The sequence below is a fragment of the Zingiber officinale genome, chromosome 8A (assembly GCF_018446385.1).
Source record: "Zingiber officinale cultivar Zhangliang chromosome 8A, Zo_v1.1, whole genome shotgun sequence".
NCBI classification, from domain to species: domain Eukaryota; kingdom Viridiplantae; phylum Streptophyta; class Magnoliopsida; order Zingiberales; family Zingiberaceae; genus Zingiber; species Zingiber officinale.
In genome coordinates, this window is record NC_056000.1 from 54,803,919 (window position 1) to 54,822,908 (window position 18,990).

Below are 18,990 nucleotides of genomic sequence, written 5' to 3' on the forward strand. Positions count from 1 at the left end.
CTAGATCTTTAGAGCAAATATAACCGCCGCTAGCTCCAAATCATGGGTGGGATAGTTTTGCTCGTGTACCTTCAACTGACGTGAGGCATACGCAATGACCTTCCCGTTCTGCATTAGCACAGCTCCCAGTCCAGTTTTGGAGGCGTCAGTGTACACCACAAACCGTCCAGAACCATCCGGTATCGTAAGCACTTGTGACGTCGTCAATCTTCCTTTCAACTCCTCAAAGCTTTTCATGCACCGATCTGTCCATTCATATCTTACCCCCTTCTTAGTCAGCGAGGTCAGCGGCAAGGTAATCCGGGAAAAATTCTGGATGAACCTTCGATAGTAACCTACCAATCCCAAGAAACTCCATATCTCAGAATTATTCTTTGGCGTATCCCAATTCCAGATTGCCTCAACTTTGGCCGGATCCACTTCTATCCCGTTCCCTGAGACAATGTGCCCTAGAAATGGAATCTGATTCAGCCAAAAGTCACACTTGCTAAATTTGGCATACAAATGATGATCCTTCAACGTCTGTAGCACCGTGGTTAAATGCAGACGATGTTCTTGGCAATTTCGAGAGTAAATTAATATATCGTCAATGAAGACAATAATAAACTGGTCCAAGCAGGAGTGAAATACTCGATTCATCAAGTCCATAATGCTGCTGGGGCATTTGTGAGTCCGGATGGCATAACCAGGAACTCGTAATGCCCGTATCGGGTTCTGAATGCTGTTTTGTGCACATCTTCCTCCTTTACCTTCATATGATGATACCCTGATCGCAAATCGATTTTTGAAAACACTGTTGCTCCCTGTAACTGGTCGAACAGGTCATCGATCCTGGGCAATGGGTACTTGTTCTTGATTGTCACTCGATTCAGCTCCCGGTAATGATGCACAGCCACATGGTCCCATCTTTCTTGCGTACGAATAACACCGGGGCTCCCCATGGTGACACGCTTGGTCGTATAAAACCCTTGTCCAGCAATTCCTGCAATTGCCCCTTCAACTCTTTCATTTCGGTAGGCGCAAACCGATATGGTGCTTTTGACACCGGCGTAGTTCCCAGTACTAGTTCTATTCCGAATTCCACCTCCCGAGTCGGGGGTAGACCTGTAACATCCTCTGGAAACACCTCTGGGAAGTCTTGGGCTATTTCCACTTCCTCCAAACTTGGTCGTTGTGTCCCCGACTTAATCGAGATGTGAACTAAAATCCCCTCACATCCCTTGCTTAGCATACATCAAGCTTTGCACATGGAGATCATGTGGGGAACAGCTATCTGTGAAGCTGCTTGAAAAATGAGGAGTTTTTCATTTGGTAGCTTTAACTTAACCGTCCGCTATTTACAATCGATGACTGCCTCGTGCTGAACCAACCAGTCCATGCCAAGGATCACATCAAACTCTGTCATTTCCAACACGATGAACCTCGCGCCCACCATATGATCTTGCATCATCATCTGACAGTTCTTTACCATCCTGTTGCTATGCAATTCCTCCCCTGACGATAATGAAACACTATATCCCGCAACCATTCATTTAGGTATAATGCCGAGTTTTGTGAGGTAAGCCTCAGATATAAAGGAATGTGTAGCTACGAAATCTATTAATACATGGGCTAGAATATTGGCAATATAAATCATACTTGTGATAATAGCTGTGTCCAGGTCCACCTGCTCTTGAGTCATCGCAAATACTCTCCCTTTGGTTGGCTCCGTGAGCAGTGGACATTCTCTTGCGAAGTGTCCTGACTTCTTACACATATAGCAAGCATCTGTACCCGTCAAACACTGCCCAGTGTGAATCTTCTCGCACTTGGAACAGCGAACCTTGTTTTCAGCCCTGACACCAGTGCCTTCAGCTGCTTGTATCTTCTGAATTTGCTGCCACGGCTGCGCCTGCTTAAACGGTTGCTTTCCTGGATTCTGACCCGGAACTGACCTCTTCTTTCCCGGCTCCTGCTGATCCCGTCCCTGATAACTCAATCTCTTGTTCTGAGCTTCCTTGACCATGTCATTTCTATCTCTTTCAGACATCAGTGCTTGGTCAATTGCCTCTCTGAATGTGGTGACCCGACTCAACCTGACATCATGGCGAATAGCCGGCCTCAACCCTTCGGTGAAGTGCTTCAATTCTTCGACTGGTTGGCTGGTAATCATAGGTACGAAATAGAGTCCTCTCTCGAACCTCCTGACATACTCCGCCACCGTCATATCTCCTAGGCGAAGCTCCAAGAATTCTCGTGCCAGTCGTGTCCTGTTGTCAACTGTGAAATACTTTCCATAGAATACCTCCTTAAAATCAGCCCAAGTCAAAATAGTTAGATCTACAGTCAGCCACGCACCCTCCCACCATACTCGAGCATCATCCCGGAGCATGAATATCGCACACCTGACCTTGTCCGCATCTGTGAGCTGCATGAAGTCAAATATCGTTTCCAGAGACCGAATCCATCCCTCTGCAGCGATTGGGTCTGTGGCGCCTTTAAACTCCATTGGTCTAAGCTCCCGAAACTGCTTGTAGACCGGTTGCGTACTAGATGTAGAACGTCTGGGTGTGCTCCCCTGCTCCCTAGCCTGCAATATTTGTTGAATCCGTTCCCCATGAATGCAGTTCTGCTCATGTAGAAGTGCAGTAAATCCTTCTAGAAACTGGTTGTTCTGACCGCTCATCTCTCTGTTGTTGTTGTTTCTTCTACCAGCCATATCCTGTACATTTCCGATTTAATCTCATTCATATTCCATAATTACATATCAGTATATCAATCATAATATGACTAAGTTATCACATTAAATACAAAACTAAAATAATGTAGATCTTACAAACTGTTGGCTGAAGTAGTCGAGTTCCTGACGAGATGGCTAGCGCATGATGTCCCTTAGGAGTGTGGCTCTGATAGCAACAGAAACATCCTGTAACCAACCCTCTTTTTTTTTTTTTTTTTGCGCCATCCACAAGCGGTGTAGAATTGCTCCAAGACATGTTTCTCCCTGACGGCTCGCCTCCCCCTGGCAAAAAGGGTTAAAACCCTTATATAGACTTAGGGTTGGCCGCGGCGGCACGACCGTGTAAGGGTGGCACAGCCGTGCCCTTCTTCGGTTCGGTGCGTGGCTGCACGGTCGTGCAGGGTTGCACGGTCGTGTAGCCCTTAGGCTCTGTCTCCTGGGGCACGACCGTGCAGGGGTGCACGGTCATGCAAGTCTCCTTCTCTGTCTGGGGTGGCACGGTCGTGCAGGGTTGCACGACCGTGTGCTGACTGGCTGTTGTTGTGGTCGCACGACTGTGCAGGGTTGCATGGCCGTGTGCTCTTCCTCTCCTGTTTGGCCACACGGACGTGCAGGGTTGCACGACCATGTCGTCTGGTTGGTTCTGGTGCATCAATGTCCTCCGTTCAAGCTCCGAAAATCTTTCCTGTCAACATAAAACCAAACAAAGAGCAGATATCCGAACAAAACAATAGATATGATGAATTCAAGATAAAAGATGTGATCATGTGAAGAATATATGTGCATCAGTCACGTGAATGTGCGCTAAAACATGCGTAGAAGATCATAATATTTGCGTACATCATTTGACATAATGTCCTTCAAGAATTTGGCAAACTTGGGCATTTGTAGAATTGCATCAATAAGTGACACTTCAACACATATTTCCTTAACTTTCTCCAAGAATTTGCCAAACTCTTCATCCTTCTTGAGCATTACAAGTCTTTGAGGAAAAGGAACAACTCTACTTTGTTGGTTAAGTGGAAGAGTCTCTTCAACCTTAGTGGTACTCTCCTTATCATCTTGAATCTGATTTGGCGTTGAAGGAGAGAGCTCTTCTTCAGTTTGCATCCCTTTTGGAGCAGTCACTTGGGGATCTCCCAAGGTTCGTCCGCTCCTAAGTTCAATTCTATTACAATGCTCCAAAGGATTAACATCAGGTTTACCAAGTAGTTGTCCTGGTGCTCTAGAAGATGAGGAAGCTAATTGGGCAATCTGGCTATCCAGAATCTTTTGATGTCTATCAGAATTATCCATTCTCTAAGTAAGCTTCAAAATGTCCTGCTTCATTTCATTTTGATTAGAGATAATTTCTTCAAGCATCTTTTCGATTTTAGACATAGGAAAGCCTTGAGAAGATTGTTGCTGAAAATTCTGCTGCCCAGATTGAAAATTAGGTCTTGCCCCCATAGATGGTCCTTGATCTTGATTTTTCCTATAGGAAAAATTAGAATGACTTTTCCACCTAGGGTTGTATGTATTTGAGTATGGGTTGTTCTGCCTTTGATTAAGACCCATGATGGCGTCACATTGCTCTAATTGATTGATTTGTGTAGTGATAGCCCCCAATAGACATGAGTCATTAGAATGTTCTGAACTTCCACATAATTCACAAGAAGAAACAATGACATTGACCGTACTTGGAATAGCTCCCATGTTTTTAAATCTCTTTGTAAGAGCATCCAGTTTTGCAGCCAATAAAGTAACTGCATCAACATCAAATTTCCCTGATGCTTTTGTTGTTGGGTTCACACAAGAATAGCCACCACTTCTTTCATTAGCCCATTGATGGTGATTTTGTGCTACACTTTCAATTATTTCTTCGTCTTCATCCAAGCTCTTGTTCATAAGCGCCCCTCCAGCAGCTGAATCAAGGGACACCTTTGTATGATAATTGATGTCATTATAAAATGTATGTAACACTAACCACCTCTCCAAACCATGGTGTGGGTATTGTCTGAGAATACTATTATATCTATCCCAAGCTTCAAATAGAGATTCTGAGTCGGTTTGTTTGAAACTTGCAATAAGATTCCTCATATGAGCTGTTTTACTGGGAGGATAGAATTTATCAAGAAATTGCTACTCACATTGTTCCCATGTGGTGATGCTATTTGAAGCTAAAGAATTCAACTATTTATTAGCTCTATCTCTTAAAGAAAACCCAAACAATAGTAAGTGGACAGCTTCGTAAGGAACACCATTCATCTTCATTGTGCTGCATATCTCATAGAAGACCTCCAAGTGTTGATTCGGGTCTTCATGCGGTCCTCCACCAAATTGATTTTGCTGCACCATAGAAATAATAGTCGGTTTGATCTCAAAATTATTTTCTTCGATTGAAGGTCTTGAAATACTAGATCGAAAACCCCTAGTGTAAGGTGCTGCATAATCCTTTAGTGGTCTATTAGCCATGATAGAATGTTCTTGTTCTTCTAAATGTCTTTGTAGAATTTTTCTTCTATGAAATGTTCTGTCTATCTCAGGGTCTAGAGGAAGAAGTTCTCCTGCAAAGTTAGATCTTCGCATACACAAGAACAAGATTGCAAAATGATAGTTGTTTAAAAGAAAAAGAAAGAAGAACGAAACTAAATCAAAGACAAGAAAAATAGAGAAAAATTAGATTAGAATGTTAGAAAATTAAAAGTGCAGAATTAGAATTGCAACAAGCAAGAAGTAGAAAAGAATAAAAGAAAAAGTTATGAAAATAGAATTCTAAAAACTAGATTCAACTATGCAAATGAAAAGAAAAGAAAAGTTATGTTTAGTCTAACACAATTGATAATCCCTAATGTTATAGCGCAGTTCCCGACAATGACGCCAAAAACTTGTTGACTCTCTACAAGTGTACGGAAATGTCGTAAGTAATAATAATAGATATCGTATCCACAGGGACTGGAATAACTACTAAAGATGTCTCAACGCAAATTAGCTAAACAACTAATCAATTGGTTTTCAAAAGCTAAGTGTAACTATGAAAGGTAAACAAAGAAATGAAATAATAAGAAACAAGAATAAGAGCAATGATAAGGGATGTTCTAGGAGTTTTGATTTCTTTGTAAGGTTATTAAATGTAAACGATCTACCAAATCTTATTCCTCAATTGTCTATTATTTGTAGAAGGTTGTCGGTTCTCTCTTACAATAGACAACCGACCTAGGACTAAAATCTATACCTAAATGTGATCAATTAGGTATGAATCTATGTTGTCCTTACACAGGCTTGTTCCTGTCACGAACGTCCCTCGGATAATCAACATAGGAATTCACAATTAATCAACTGTATAAAGATACAAAGATTAATGCATACTATCTATCCTACCCCCTTGAATAACCCTATTTCACCTTCAAGATCATCCCTTAAACGTCCTTACACGGGCATATCTGTCATGTACGTCCCTCAAAAAATCGAATGAGGAATTACCTCTACAAGATCCACAAGATATCCAAAATTCAATCAAGTATGGTAATTAAGACCTAATCACAATATTTCACACAAGAAAGAATGGATACAAACAGGGAAAAATCATAGAAATAAGAAATTGGCATATCTACAAGAGTTTTACATCAAATCATCCTTACAATTACTCCCTCCATCCTAGAACAAGAGATCTAATCCATAGAACAAGGAAAGAAATCCAAAGATAAGAAGAATACAAGCATCTTGATCCCAAATCCAAGAAAGAAAGGGAAGAAAAGCTTATCTACGATGAAGAACCGTCTTCGGATCCAATCCTCGTTCCTCAGAGTCGAAACGATGAAGATTTGCCCTTAGACCGCTGGAAATCCCTCCAAGAAGGTGGAGGAACGCCCAAATCTTGATTTCCCCTAAAGAGGGAGAAGATCCCCTTTCAATTCATGAAGGAGGCCTTATATAGAGGAGAGGTTTGCACGCCACACGGCCCCAAGGCATGACCGTGTGAGATTCACACGGCCAAGGCCACTCCCTTCTCTACCAACCTTTCACGGTCGTCTGTGATACACGGCCGTGACATGCTTCTTCCACATATCCCTTTGCATGGCCGTGTAGATCTACATGGCTTGAACAACCTCTGCCTCTAGAAACCTTGCACGGCCATGTGGTGCACACGTCCAGGGACTTCTTGGTCTCTGGAAATACTGCCTGGTCGTGTGGTGCACACGACCAGGGCCTTCTTGGTCTCTGGAAATGTTGCACGGTCGTGTAGTGTACACGGTCGAGGCTTCTTTTGGCTTTAAATCTTGGCACGACCGTGTGAAGTTCACACGGCTGAGGCCACTTCCTTTGCTGCTGCAACCACACGGCCAAGGATCTCCACATGGCCTGGGCAACCTCCCATGACAGGATCGTGTGAGGTTCAGGTACAATGCCTTCCTCTCTAGCTTCGCTTGTAGATTTGGCCTCGAACATGAATCCTTCACCAAATTCGACCCCTATACACAGGAAATGCACAAAAGCATATCTCTGAACAAAAAGAGTAAATATGCTGAAAGGAAAGCTGGAAGTACGAAAATGTATAGATAAAGCATGCTCAAAGTATGTGAATGTGCATCAAAACATGCTAAACAGTGGATATAATCTACACACATCATCGGGTCTCGGACTCTTTCCCCAGGGTGAGTTATAAGTGAGGATGCTCTCATGCCTCCAGACTCTCACCCCAGTGCGAGTTATAAGTGAGCATGCTCTCACGCCTCTAGACTCTCGCCCAATGCGAGTTATAAGTGAGCATGCTCTCACGCCTCCAGACTCTCGCCCAATGCGAGTTATAAGTGAGCATGCTCTCATGCCTCCAGATCCTCGCCCCAGTGCGAGTTATAAGTGAGTCTACTCTCACGCCCAACGACCTCTCGGTCGGGTTCCAGACTCTCACCCCAGTGCGAGTTATAAGTGAACATACCCTCACGCCTCTAGACTCTCGCCCTAGTGCGAGTTATAAGTGAGCATGCCCTCACACCTCCAGACTCTCGCCCCAGTGCGAGTTATAAGTGAGCCTGCTCTCACGCCCAACGACCTCTTGGTTGGGTCTCAGACTCTCGTCCTAGTGCGAGTTATAAGTGAGATGCTCTCACGCCCATAGTTTACAGAATCGCGATCCTACGCAGAATCGATTTAGGGTCACGATCAGATCGGTTAGGATCGGATCGTAGGATCAGACGATCCTACCAAAAACCCTTAAAATCTTATCATATATGATTAATAATTAGAAAGAATACCTAAAAAACTCATTTATATATAAATAACTAACTAAGTTTGTATATATATGCAATCATGTACACTCAATACCTCAAATTACATTACTACGTGTAAATTTAAATTAACTTGTAATTCAACTATCATTCTCATATAGTAATAATATTTATATTTTTATATCATAAAATGAAAAATATAAAATTTCTATTAACACAATAATAATAATAACACATTCAATGTCGAAAATATTTCCTTGGTTTATAAGATAATTCAATTTAAAGGTTAACAAAGCACCTGACGTATATAACCGAAGCTATTGAATCCTTTGATTAAAATATAAACGTCGGAAATAATCTTCTAAAGACTGGTTGATGCCATACAATACTAGACAATAGACATCCAAAAACTCATTATTTTAGGGAAAAGAAATGATAGAATATTGTTGATAAAAAAAACAAACTCAAAAAATAATTAAACATATGTTTAAATAATTTAAAACCCTAATAAGATGAAAAAAAGATAATAAAAAAAGATAAAATCTTCTAGACATTCGGAAATGATTTAAATGATATTTTTTGGGTTTCAAATAGAGTGGTTAAGGATAAACTTTGAAATTTATTAAAGATCTCTGAACGAACTTTTATTTGATATATTATAAGTCCTGTGGTTCAATCCGAGTCAAAAGTTATGACCTCTCAAAGCTTCCACCGATCCTGCTCTGATTCTGCTCCGATCCTGTTCCGATCCTACTGATTCTATTCTGATCCTACCGATCCTACCGATCCTGCTGCGATCCTACTACAAAAATGATTCTGCACGATCCTGGATCAATTTTGGGTTTCCGGATCGTAGGATCATACGATCCTACGATCCGGATCACGATTTTGCAAACTATGCTCACGCCCAACGATTTCTCGGGCTGGTCACAGACTCTCGCCTCAGGGCGAGTTATAAGTAAGTTCTCACAATACTCGATGTTCGGCCTGGATTCCCGACCCTCACCTCGGTGCAAATTTCAATGATCCAAAAGGATTACACCTAAAAACGAAATACTATGGAAGGAAGGAAAACACAAGCGAAAAAGCATGAGCAAAGGCTCACAACATAGTCTGATCAGCATTCATTTGATAAAGTTCCTAGGATATTCTTTGAAATACACACTATCATATTAGAGGCGCTAGTTATGCTGAACTCCCTTTTAGAGGGCAGGATCGGGTGGGATCTGATGGCCGGAGTTATATGCTTGGCCTGCTTGCTCCAGTTGAGATCGTACCTGAATCAGTTCTGTCTTGATATGCTGAAGGGAGCGACATTGTTGGGCGATAGTTTCATCTTTTATCCGATTTTCTTCTTGAAGAAAGGACAAAGAAGCCTCATGTTTTATCTTCATATATGTGATAAAGTGGGTCTGGCTCTCCAAATCTGCATAAGCCTTATGCTTCAAAGCTGATTCAGCCCGGGTCCAGGACTTAGCAGCCAACCAGAGTTCTTCCATTTCGCAAAGAAGGGAAGACTGAAGGTCTCTACTCCGAGTCATCTCCAATAAAGCCTCATCTTTCTGGGCAAGTAACTGAGTCAGATGGGTAATTTGGTAACGTAAGGATGATGTTTTGTCAGACCCCATCGAAGGTTCCATGGCATGTAATAGCGCCAGGAAAGCATAAGTGTAGGAAGGTGGTTGACTCTTCTTAAAGAGATGAACATAAAGCATTCTCCTTAAGGTATGCAAATGCCTCCGAGAAATGATGGCGCATTTAAGGAAATGTTACACATTCCCAGATCTAATAATAAGTGCAGTAGTCCAAACATTTGGGAAGTTGTACAACACTTGATCACGTGATAAATTCCCAAGGACCAGGGGAAAAGGAGAAGTGGTTAATATCTTGGTAAGAAGGGCAAGTGAAACCGGATTCTGGTCTAGTCAGTCAGACCTGGGCCTCCTTCGACTAGACTTGAGGGGGAGGCTTGTGATACGGTGCATAAAGGTAGAGTCTGGTCAAGGGGACGTGGTAGTCGGGAGTCAAGAGGACGTGGCAGTCAGGAGTCAAGGGGACGTGGCAGTCAGGAGGTAAGGGGACGTGGTAGTCAGAAGTCAAGACGACATGACAGTCAGAGGTTAAGATGTCTCGCCCCACCGAGAAGTTGTAATGTTTAAGGGTCATTACCCAGCTAACACTTGGTTGGGAGTCCCAGGCCAGTCCCATGTCAGGAATTAAGATGGGTTACTCGGGCAAAAGGCCCAGATCATAAGTTCAGGATGAATGCTCTGTCAGGATGTCCAGGTAAGGAACTCGGACAAGTTACTCGAGTAAGAGGTCCAGGTCGAGAATGTGACCAAGTGAACTGGTCAAGATGCTCAGGTCAAGAAGTCAGAGTAATAACATCAAGAATAAGGAAGAACGGGAAGGAACCATCTCTACCGGGCAAGATTTTACACAGCAGAAGTATATATATATAAGAACTTGATGAGCCAGGTCAAGATTTACAGAACAAGACTTACCGGTCAGGCTATGCAGGTTAGGATTTACAGAACAAAACTTACTGGTCAGGCTATGTAGGTCAGGATTTACAGATTAGGACTTACGGATTAGGCTATGCAGGTCAGGATTTATAGACCAAGACTTACAGGTCAGGATATGCTAGTCTGGATAGACCGGTAGGGATTTCCTGGACGGGTCTCCTCGCATGTTACTCAGTTCTACCCAAGCTGAGTCCTCAGACGAATAGTTAGCAAGAGCTTTTCCCTTCAGGTCAGTAGGGCACTACACGACAATTATGCCAGAGAATCATAACCGCCTATCAGAGAATAACTGTTGTGTGTCAGGGTATATTCCAATGGTCTGTGATTCATCGCTAAAAGAACCTTCCTATAACCTATGATAGGATGCCACGCGTCACTTATCCCCAGGCAAGGTCTGACACCGGACATTCCCTGACATTTGTCAGAAACCAGAAGTACGCATTGTCATATAAAAAGGAGTGTCCTCTCCCTTACGTATGTATGCTCACTCACCCTTTCGCATCTGTCTTCTATTTTCTATAATTTTTACTATTCTTTTGGGGAAAAAGTACCTGACTTAAACGTCAGAGGGCTTGCTCTGAGGATTTTTTCCTGGTTCTTGGTCCCTAACGTGGAGGGTGCTCATCTGAGTGTGCGTAGGGAACTCCCGCTACGCCATCCTCGTCATCACCCCCGTCAACAACCTGTGGAACTAGCCCGTGCAGCAGTGTACCCGTGGAAAGCCCCCATTGCCTTCCGTCAACGCTAGCGACAGCACAGCCGACCTCCATCTGACTCAAATTTCGGACGGGATCAGGGGCAAGAGATCAATTTCTAGTGGGTACATGCTCTCAAGAAAAAAAGACTCCTCTCATCCCCTAGCCACTTGGTATTCGATTATATATTGACCGTGTGATATACCTCTCTTCATATAATTCGAGGATAGATTGTGAGGGGTGAACGCAATCAACTTTTACTACAAATTTGTAGTAATTCTGGTCCGTCAAGGATTCGACACTTGGCCAATTTGACACTCGAATGTTCAATAGCTAGGTCAATTCAACACTCAGCCAACTTAGGCACTCCGTCACTCAACTTAATTGCTCAGCTCAACTCAACTATACTAGGTAGCGCATTATCCCACCTTTCCCTGTGTACCTCACCCCACTCACCACTTGCCCTCTTGATTATCATGATTTACCTCCTTCATGATGACCTTGGGTTGGGTACAGTGGAGGCGCTGAGAGCAAACGATTTTACCTTTTACAGCATTATCCAACCTTTCCGATTTGAGTTCAAGCAATCAAGACTATTTCGACAGATGATATAAGTCTAAAATTTATATTCGATAAATTTATTTTACAATTTTATAATTTTCTCCGACAAAATTATCTCTCATACTCTTGAAATAGATTTATCTCCTCTTACAATTTTTTTTCATCAAAAGCGAGGGTCATGCATTCAAAAATTTACATCCGTAAAACGTTTGTAAAAAAATTGACTTCTCAATAAGTATAACGACGGAAGTGATTAAATAGTTGTTTTTTTCCTCGTAGATCTAGCTAAAACTACTATAGAAAACTATACTAATTGATTAACCTATCTCTAGCTAATTAACTTGAGCAAATAACTTTGACGACCACGAATGCTTATTTACTCTCCAATATATGTACAGGTTAGGCTACATTATTTGGATTGGATTGCTCGATCTCAACATTCACCTAATCAGTATGGCAGCTCATTAAATAACCCTCTCGATCCAGGGAGTAATGTGGGCAGTGAAGGGCATCGATTGGAGAATCAGTCCTATGGATCCAAGTTTCCCAGCTACTATTATTAGAATATCTCCAATGCAAACTTTTTAAAAGATTTATAAATTTAAAAAAGCTCAACAAAAAAGTTCTAATGAATATGGAGATAAGCTCTGAGATTTTTAGTTCAAAAGCAGGTTTGATTTTTCAAACCTATTTTTTTTCTCTAGAAGATAGAGCTATTAATCATTGAAAAAATAATATTGCATGTTTGACTTTTTAAAATCATTAAATATTTTATATAATAGTTAAATTATACACCTTTTTTTTGAAAATAAATATATTTGATAAATTAAAAAAAAATACAAATGACTATAATTAAATTAAAATTCATAAATTAAATTAGCAATCATAAGTTCATTAATTTATTAATTAAAAATTAAAATAAATTAAATTAAAGATGAGAATTAATTTAAATATTAAATAAAAATTATATAGAGAAATTAAATGAAAAAATAATAAATAAAGATATATGATTTGTAATGTAGAATCCATAAAAAAAAAAAGAATAGTAAATTTTTTTACTTTTGGTATGCATTGACGTGGCATATTGAAAACTAAAAAAATAAATTATGGAGAAGTTTAATTATTGGAGAATAGTAAACTTTGACACTTTAATTTAAGCAAAGATCTCAAACTTGTGCACAATCAAATGCTCCAAACAAACTTGAACAACAACTAAAGAAATCAATTTCACGATCAAGATCCATACTCTAAAAATAAAAGAAAACGAGGAGTGAGATCACAAATGCACGCAGCACGCACATCAAAGCGTTGCAGAGCATTGGAATTATTATTGGAAGAAAGGACTAGAAGCGACTGCCATGATCACTGAGGGAGTCCGGCGGGCACTTTCTTGGAGGCCGGACGCGACTCCAAGCTCTCCCACCAGGCTTTCACGTGGGGGCGCGCATCGAACAGGGCGGCCACTTGAGGGATTTTGATAGCGAAGTGGGTGACGGGATAGTGGCTGAGATCGGCGAAGCTGAAGAAGTCTCCGGCGAGGTACTTGGTCTGGGACAGACGGGCTTCGTAAACGTCGAGCACCTTCGCCAGCTTCACCAAGTTCTCCTCCACCACCTTCTCGTCCGTCGTACCACCGTAGAAGCGGGGGATAATCACAGCCTGGTAGAAGATGGGGCCGATGGCCTTGTCGTACTGCTGAGCCTCCACTTCCAACCACACGTCTATCATGGCTGACTCCTCCAAGCTACTCCCGTGTAGCAGGTCAACGTCGGAGGCTTTGAACTTGCGAAGAACGTACCGTCCGATCGCTCTCAATTCTATAAGGTTTTGAGAGATCAATTAGTCCACAAAAACCAAGTCAACTTCTTTTGATGAGAAAATCTTCCTCAGAAATTCTACAACTGTAACCCAATCTTTGAAAAGACGAGCCCATACTTGCTCTGCCTCTACGACCCACGGATTTACCGACTCAACATAAATCGCGTGGAAAATTTCAAGATTAAGGATGAATCGAACGAACTCACCAAAAAGAACGAGATCCCCGTCTTGGAAAGCTGGCACTTGACCAAATGGCTGCAGATAACACAATCAAAAAGTGATATTAATCCAATAAAAATAGAGAGATATATGCAATCGAATTCATGCGTAAATAGGATACATTTTTGGCGACGTGAGCAGGGGACTTGTGCTCGCCGGTGGCCATGTCGATGTTGACGCGCTCATATTCCGCCCCGACCTCCTCAAGGCACAGAATCACACGGATCGACGCGGTTGAGATCGCCGGACAGAATACCTTCACCGCAGCCATTCCTGCGCTCTTTCTCACAAACTCCAAGACAATTAAGGTATGGGGTGAAGTCTCGTGAAGGATCATGTTCAATTTATAGAAAGTGCAAACGTTGCACCAGTTTTCATTTAATTTTTATATTTTTTTGTAAAGATAAAATAAAGGGAACATGGTTTTTCCTACCCTAACTGCTCCATTTATATGGATACATTAAGGCCACCATACTTGACAATCAATTCGGTAAAAAAAAATCTCATCCATTTGGGGGCGGTTAGACCCAATTTTTTTTTTTTAAATAAATCTCTTAATTTTTTTAAAAATTAAGGCCCATTTATATGGATACATTAAGGCCTCCATATTTGACAATCAATTCGGTAAAAAAAAAAAAAAAAAAAATCTCATCCATTTGGGAGCGGTTAGGCCCATTTTTTTTTTTAAAAAAATCTCTTAATTTTTTTTAAAAATATATAAGATTCATGCAAGCGCCAATGATCTCCCCTTTCAACACCATGACTAGTGTTAGTGTTAGACCGATTGGACCTAGTTCATGGCGTGAGTATAGCGCATCATGATGGGTTAGTAGCTTGCACAGGGTAATGTGAGATAATAAAGACATGTTTGGGTTTGCTAAGTACATAAAGACTTAACACATTTGAGTGGATGTGTGAAGATAAGTGCTAGAAGTTCAAGATTTAGTACTAATGAGTCATTGAACGTGGTTACTGTATTGACTTGTGTTGACCAAAATTGACTGAGGGCAATAGTTATGGGATTCATTTAGACAGTTTGGGGATGGTTTTGGACAAGACACGAGTTCAATCCTGATGCTAACAAGTGGCGGTATAATTACTCAACAGTTATTTGTTTTATTCCTTGTCTGTCTGTATTTATGCATAGGCCATGAGCTGCATAGGGTATTCAAAAATCAGAGCCTTCTTTGTGTGCAAACTATGGTTTTCCTTTGTAATATTCAGATTGTGTATGAATGCAAAGGTTGGGCATTGCTCGTAATTGATGTGCCTCATTTACTGTATGGATGTGTGCTGATTTGTGTTGACTTAGTTAGGGAAGGTCAAAAGTGAGTTGACCTTTAAAGTAAAATTTATTTTGTGATTCTTAGGATGAGTTTCAATCCACTTATTATTATTCTGAAAAAAAATAAATTTACTGGTCCCAATTATATAGATTGGAAAAGAAACCTGGATATTATCTTAACTGCTGAAGGATATAAGTTTGTACTGTTAGAGGTCTGCCCTAATGAGCCTAATAGTGATTCTAGTGAAGAGGAGATTGAGTATCATAAAAAATGAGTAAAGGCAGATGAGATGGCGCGGTGTTTCATTTTGACTTCTATGTCAAATGTGTTGTAACATCAGCATCAGTCCATGTCTACTTCCTATAACATGATGTACAATCTCAAGGAACTCTTCGGACACCAGGATTGGGCTGCTAGGCAAGAGGCTATGAGAAACTTAATGGCAACCACTATGACAAAGGGGACACCCGTAAAGGATCATATCCTCAAAATGATGGCTTACTTGAACGAGATACAAATCTTTGGAGCTGAAATCGATGGGGAAACGCAGGTCGATATTATTCTCCAAACGCTATTTGAGCAGTTCCACCTGAACTACAATATGAATAAAAGGATTTATTCATTGACGGAACTACTGACAGAACTTCAAGCAGCAGAAGGGCTATTTTGTCATAGTTCTTAAATCCACTTTGTTGAAAATGTTTCTACTTCTAAGTCGAAAGGCAAGAAAAAGAAAAAAAAACAAGCTGGCTCAGCAAAGAAAGTGAATCAATCTCTAGGTACTGGACTAAAAGCAGGAGTGAAGAAGTCGAAGGACAAGTGTTTCATTTGTAAGTAGTATGGACATTGAAAGGCGGATTATCCTCGTAGGAAAGAAAACAATAAAGGTATATCTTACTCTCTAGTAGTTGAAACATGTTTAGCGGTGTTATCTACCAGTACCTAGTGTGTAGATATAGGAGCCACTGGTCATGTTTGCAATTCATTGTAGGGGTTCCAGGAAACCCAACAACTATATGAAGGAGAGATAACCGTCTACATGGGCAATGCTACGAAAGTGGCGGCTGTTGCAGTGGGAGATGTTTACTTATCATTTGATAGGAATAGAACTTTGATTTTGAGAAATTATCTTTATGTACCAAGTTTTAGAAAGAATTTAATTTCAGTTTCTAAACTATTTTTGGGTGGATATACTGTTTCTTTTGATGACAAAGTGGTTATCAAGAAGAATAAAGTAGTTATCTGTTCTGGTACATTAGTTGGCAATTTGTATACTCTAAATCCAATAACTCCCACAAAGTAACAAATGAAAATTAATAACACATCCTCTAATTCTAATAAGAGAAAGGAACATTCGGAAATGAAGCAAACATATCTTTGACATCTAAGACTTGGTTATATTAACTTAAGTAGGATTCAAAGGCTAATAGCCGATGGACTCTTGAGTTCATTAGTATTGAAAAACTTTCCAACCTGCGAATCTTGCTTGGAAGGAAAAATGACCAAGAGACTTTTTAAGGCCAAGGGGTATAGAGCAACAGATGTTTTGAAATTGATTCATTCTGATTTGTGTGGACCTATGACTATCCAGGAGAGAGGTGGTTTCGAATATTTTGTCTCTTTTATAGATGACTATTCGAGATATAGGTACATTTACTTGATGCGCCGTAAGTCTGAGTGCTTTGAGTACAAGACTGATGTGGAGAAATATCATGGTAAAAGTATCAAGACACTACGGTCTGATCGTGATGGCGAGTACCTCTCAAGAGAGTTTGAAATTACTTATCAGAGGTTGGGATTCAATCCCAATTATCTGCACCTAGTACACCCCAACAAAATGGTATGGCAGAACGAAGGAATATGACTCTTATGGAAATGGTTAGATTGATGATGAGTTATTCAGAATTACCAAATTCGTTCTGGGATATGCTTTAGAAACGACAGTGTACATTCTGAACTTGGTACCTTCTAAATCAGTACCCTCTACTCCCACGGAATTGTGGAATGTGCGTAAGTTTAGTCTGAGTCATGTTCGGATTTGGTGTAATCTAGCACATGTGCTGAAGGGAGATGCTGATAAGTTGGAATCTCGTACAAAAGTTCGCCTGTTTATAGGTTATCCTAAAGGAACGAAAGATGGTTAGTTTTATAGTTCTAAAGATCAGAAGCTCATTGTTAGCACTAATTCTCAATTTTTAGAAGAGGACTATGTAATAAACCACAAGCCTATGAGTGAAATTGTTCTAGAAGAAATGAGAGAAGACACGTCTACTTTAGTACCAACAGTGCAAGATGAAATATCACAAGAAACTGCAACACGTATCACAAATGATATAGAACTACAGACAGTGCCTCGTCGTAGTGGGAGGGTTGTTAGGTAACCTGAAAGATTCATGTTTTTGGGAGAGTCTTCGAACTTGATCCCAGATAAACATGAACCTGATCCTCGAATATATGATGAAACACTCCAAGATAAAGATGCAGCATCTTGGCAAAGAGCAATGAATTCAGAAATAAAATCTATGTATTCTGGGAGCTAGTAGAACCATCAAATGATGTAAAAGCTATTGGATGTAAATGGATCTACAAAAGAAAAAGAGGGACAGACGGGAAGGTGGAAACCTTCTGTTAACCTCCGCAAGTGTACGGAAATATCTCAAGTAATATAAAAGATTATCGTATCCACAGGGACTGGAATAAGGACTAAGAATGTCTCAAAGTGAATTAGCTAGACAACAAATTAATGGATTAACAAAGTCTAAGTGTAACTATGAAAAGTAAACAAAAGAATGAAATAATAGGCAATAAGAATAAAGACAATGATATGGGATATTCTAGGAGTTTTGGTTTCTTTGTAAGGTTCTTCAATGTAAATGATCTACCAAATCCTTTTTCTCAATTGTCCATCATTTGTAGAAGGTTGTCGGTTCTCTCTTGCAATAGAGAACTGACCTAGGACTGAAATCCATACCTAGATTGATCAATTAGGAATGAATCTATGTTGTCCTTTCACGGACTTGCATGTCACGTGCGTCCCTCGGAAAATCAACATAGGAATCCATCACTCATCAACCCATCAAGATATAAAGATTAATTCAACCTATCTATTCTACCTTATTGAAATACCTAATTTCTCTTTCAAGATTACCCCTCAAGCGCCCTTACACGGGCATCTTCCTGTCACGAAGATCCCTCAGAAAATCGAATGAGGAGCAATCCATACAAGATCCATAAGATATTCAAACATTCAATCAAGCATGATAATTAAGCCCTAATCACAACAATCCACACAAGAAAAAATAAATACAAAATAGGGTAAAATCATAGAAATAGAAAATTAGCATATCCACAAGAGTTTTACATCAAGATTTCCTTACAAATACTCCCTCCATCCCAGAACAAGATATCTACTCCATAAATTGAAGAAAGAAATCGGAAAACATAAAGATTACAAGCATTTTCAATCCCAATCTAAGAAAAGGAAAGAAAGAAATCTTATCTATGATGAAGACGGTCTTCGGATCCAATCCACGCTCCCGGAGTCGAATCGGTGAAGATCTTCCCTTAGATCACCCAGAAATCCACCTAAGAATGGAAGGAATCACCCAAATCTTCCTTTCTCCCAAAGGGAGAAGATCCCCTTTCGATTCAAGAAGTAAGCTTTATATAGAAGAAGGGTTTGGGCGCTACACGGCCCCGAAGCATGGCTGTGTGAGGTTCACACGGCCTGCTCCATTCTCCTCTCTGGCAACCTCATACGGTCGTGTGAGTTACACGGCGGTAACTTGCCTCTATCAAAGCCCCCCTTGCACGGCCGTGTAGATCTACACGGCCTGAGCTACCTTTTCCTTTGGAAACCCAGCACGACTGTATGGTGCATACGGCCAGAACTCTCCTGCTCACTAGAAACCTCACATGGTCGTGTAGCACACACGACCGAGGCTTCTCTGGTCTCTGGAA

General features: G+C 40.8%; 2 protein-coding genes across 2 annotated transcripts; both read right to left on the reverse strand.

The window, feature by feature from the left end:
- On the reverse strand, positions 1-9,425 carry LOC122010819. Its single transcript, XM_042567292.1, has 5 exons — positions 9,204-9,425; positions 1,639-2,701; positions 1,342-1,494; positions 847-1,183; positions 1-766 (listed from the first exon to the last, which is right to left on the reverse strand). Exons 1-5 carry the CDS (start codon positions 9,423-9,425, stop codon positions 1-3), a joined length of 2,541 nt encoding a protein of 846 aa, XP_042423226.1.
- Positions 9,426-12,827: 3,402 nt separating this feature from the next.
- Positions 12,828-14,077, reverse strand: LOC122011539 (probable glutathione S-transferase GSTF1). Its single transcript, XM_042567926.1, has 3 exons — positions 13,866-14,077; positions 13,732-13,780; positions 12,828-13,524 (listed from the first exon to the last, which is right to left on the reverse strand). Exons 1-3 carry the CDS (start codon positions 14,013-14,015, stop codon positions 13,070-13,072), a joined length of 654 nt encoding a protein of 217 aa, XP_042423860.1. The 5' UTR covers positions 14,016-14,077; the 3' UTR covers positions 12,828-13,069.
- Positions 14,078-18,990: the final 4,913 nt, after the last annotated feature.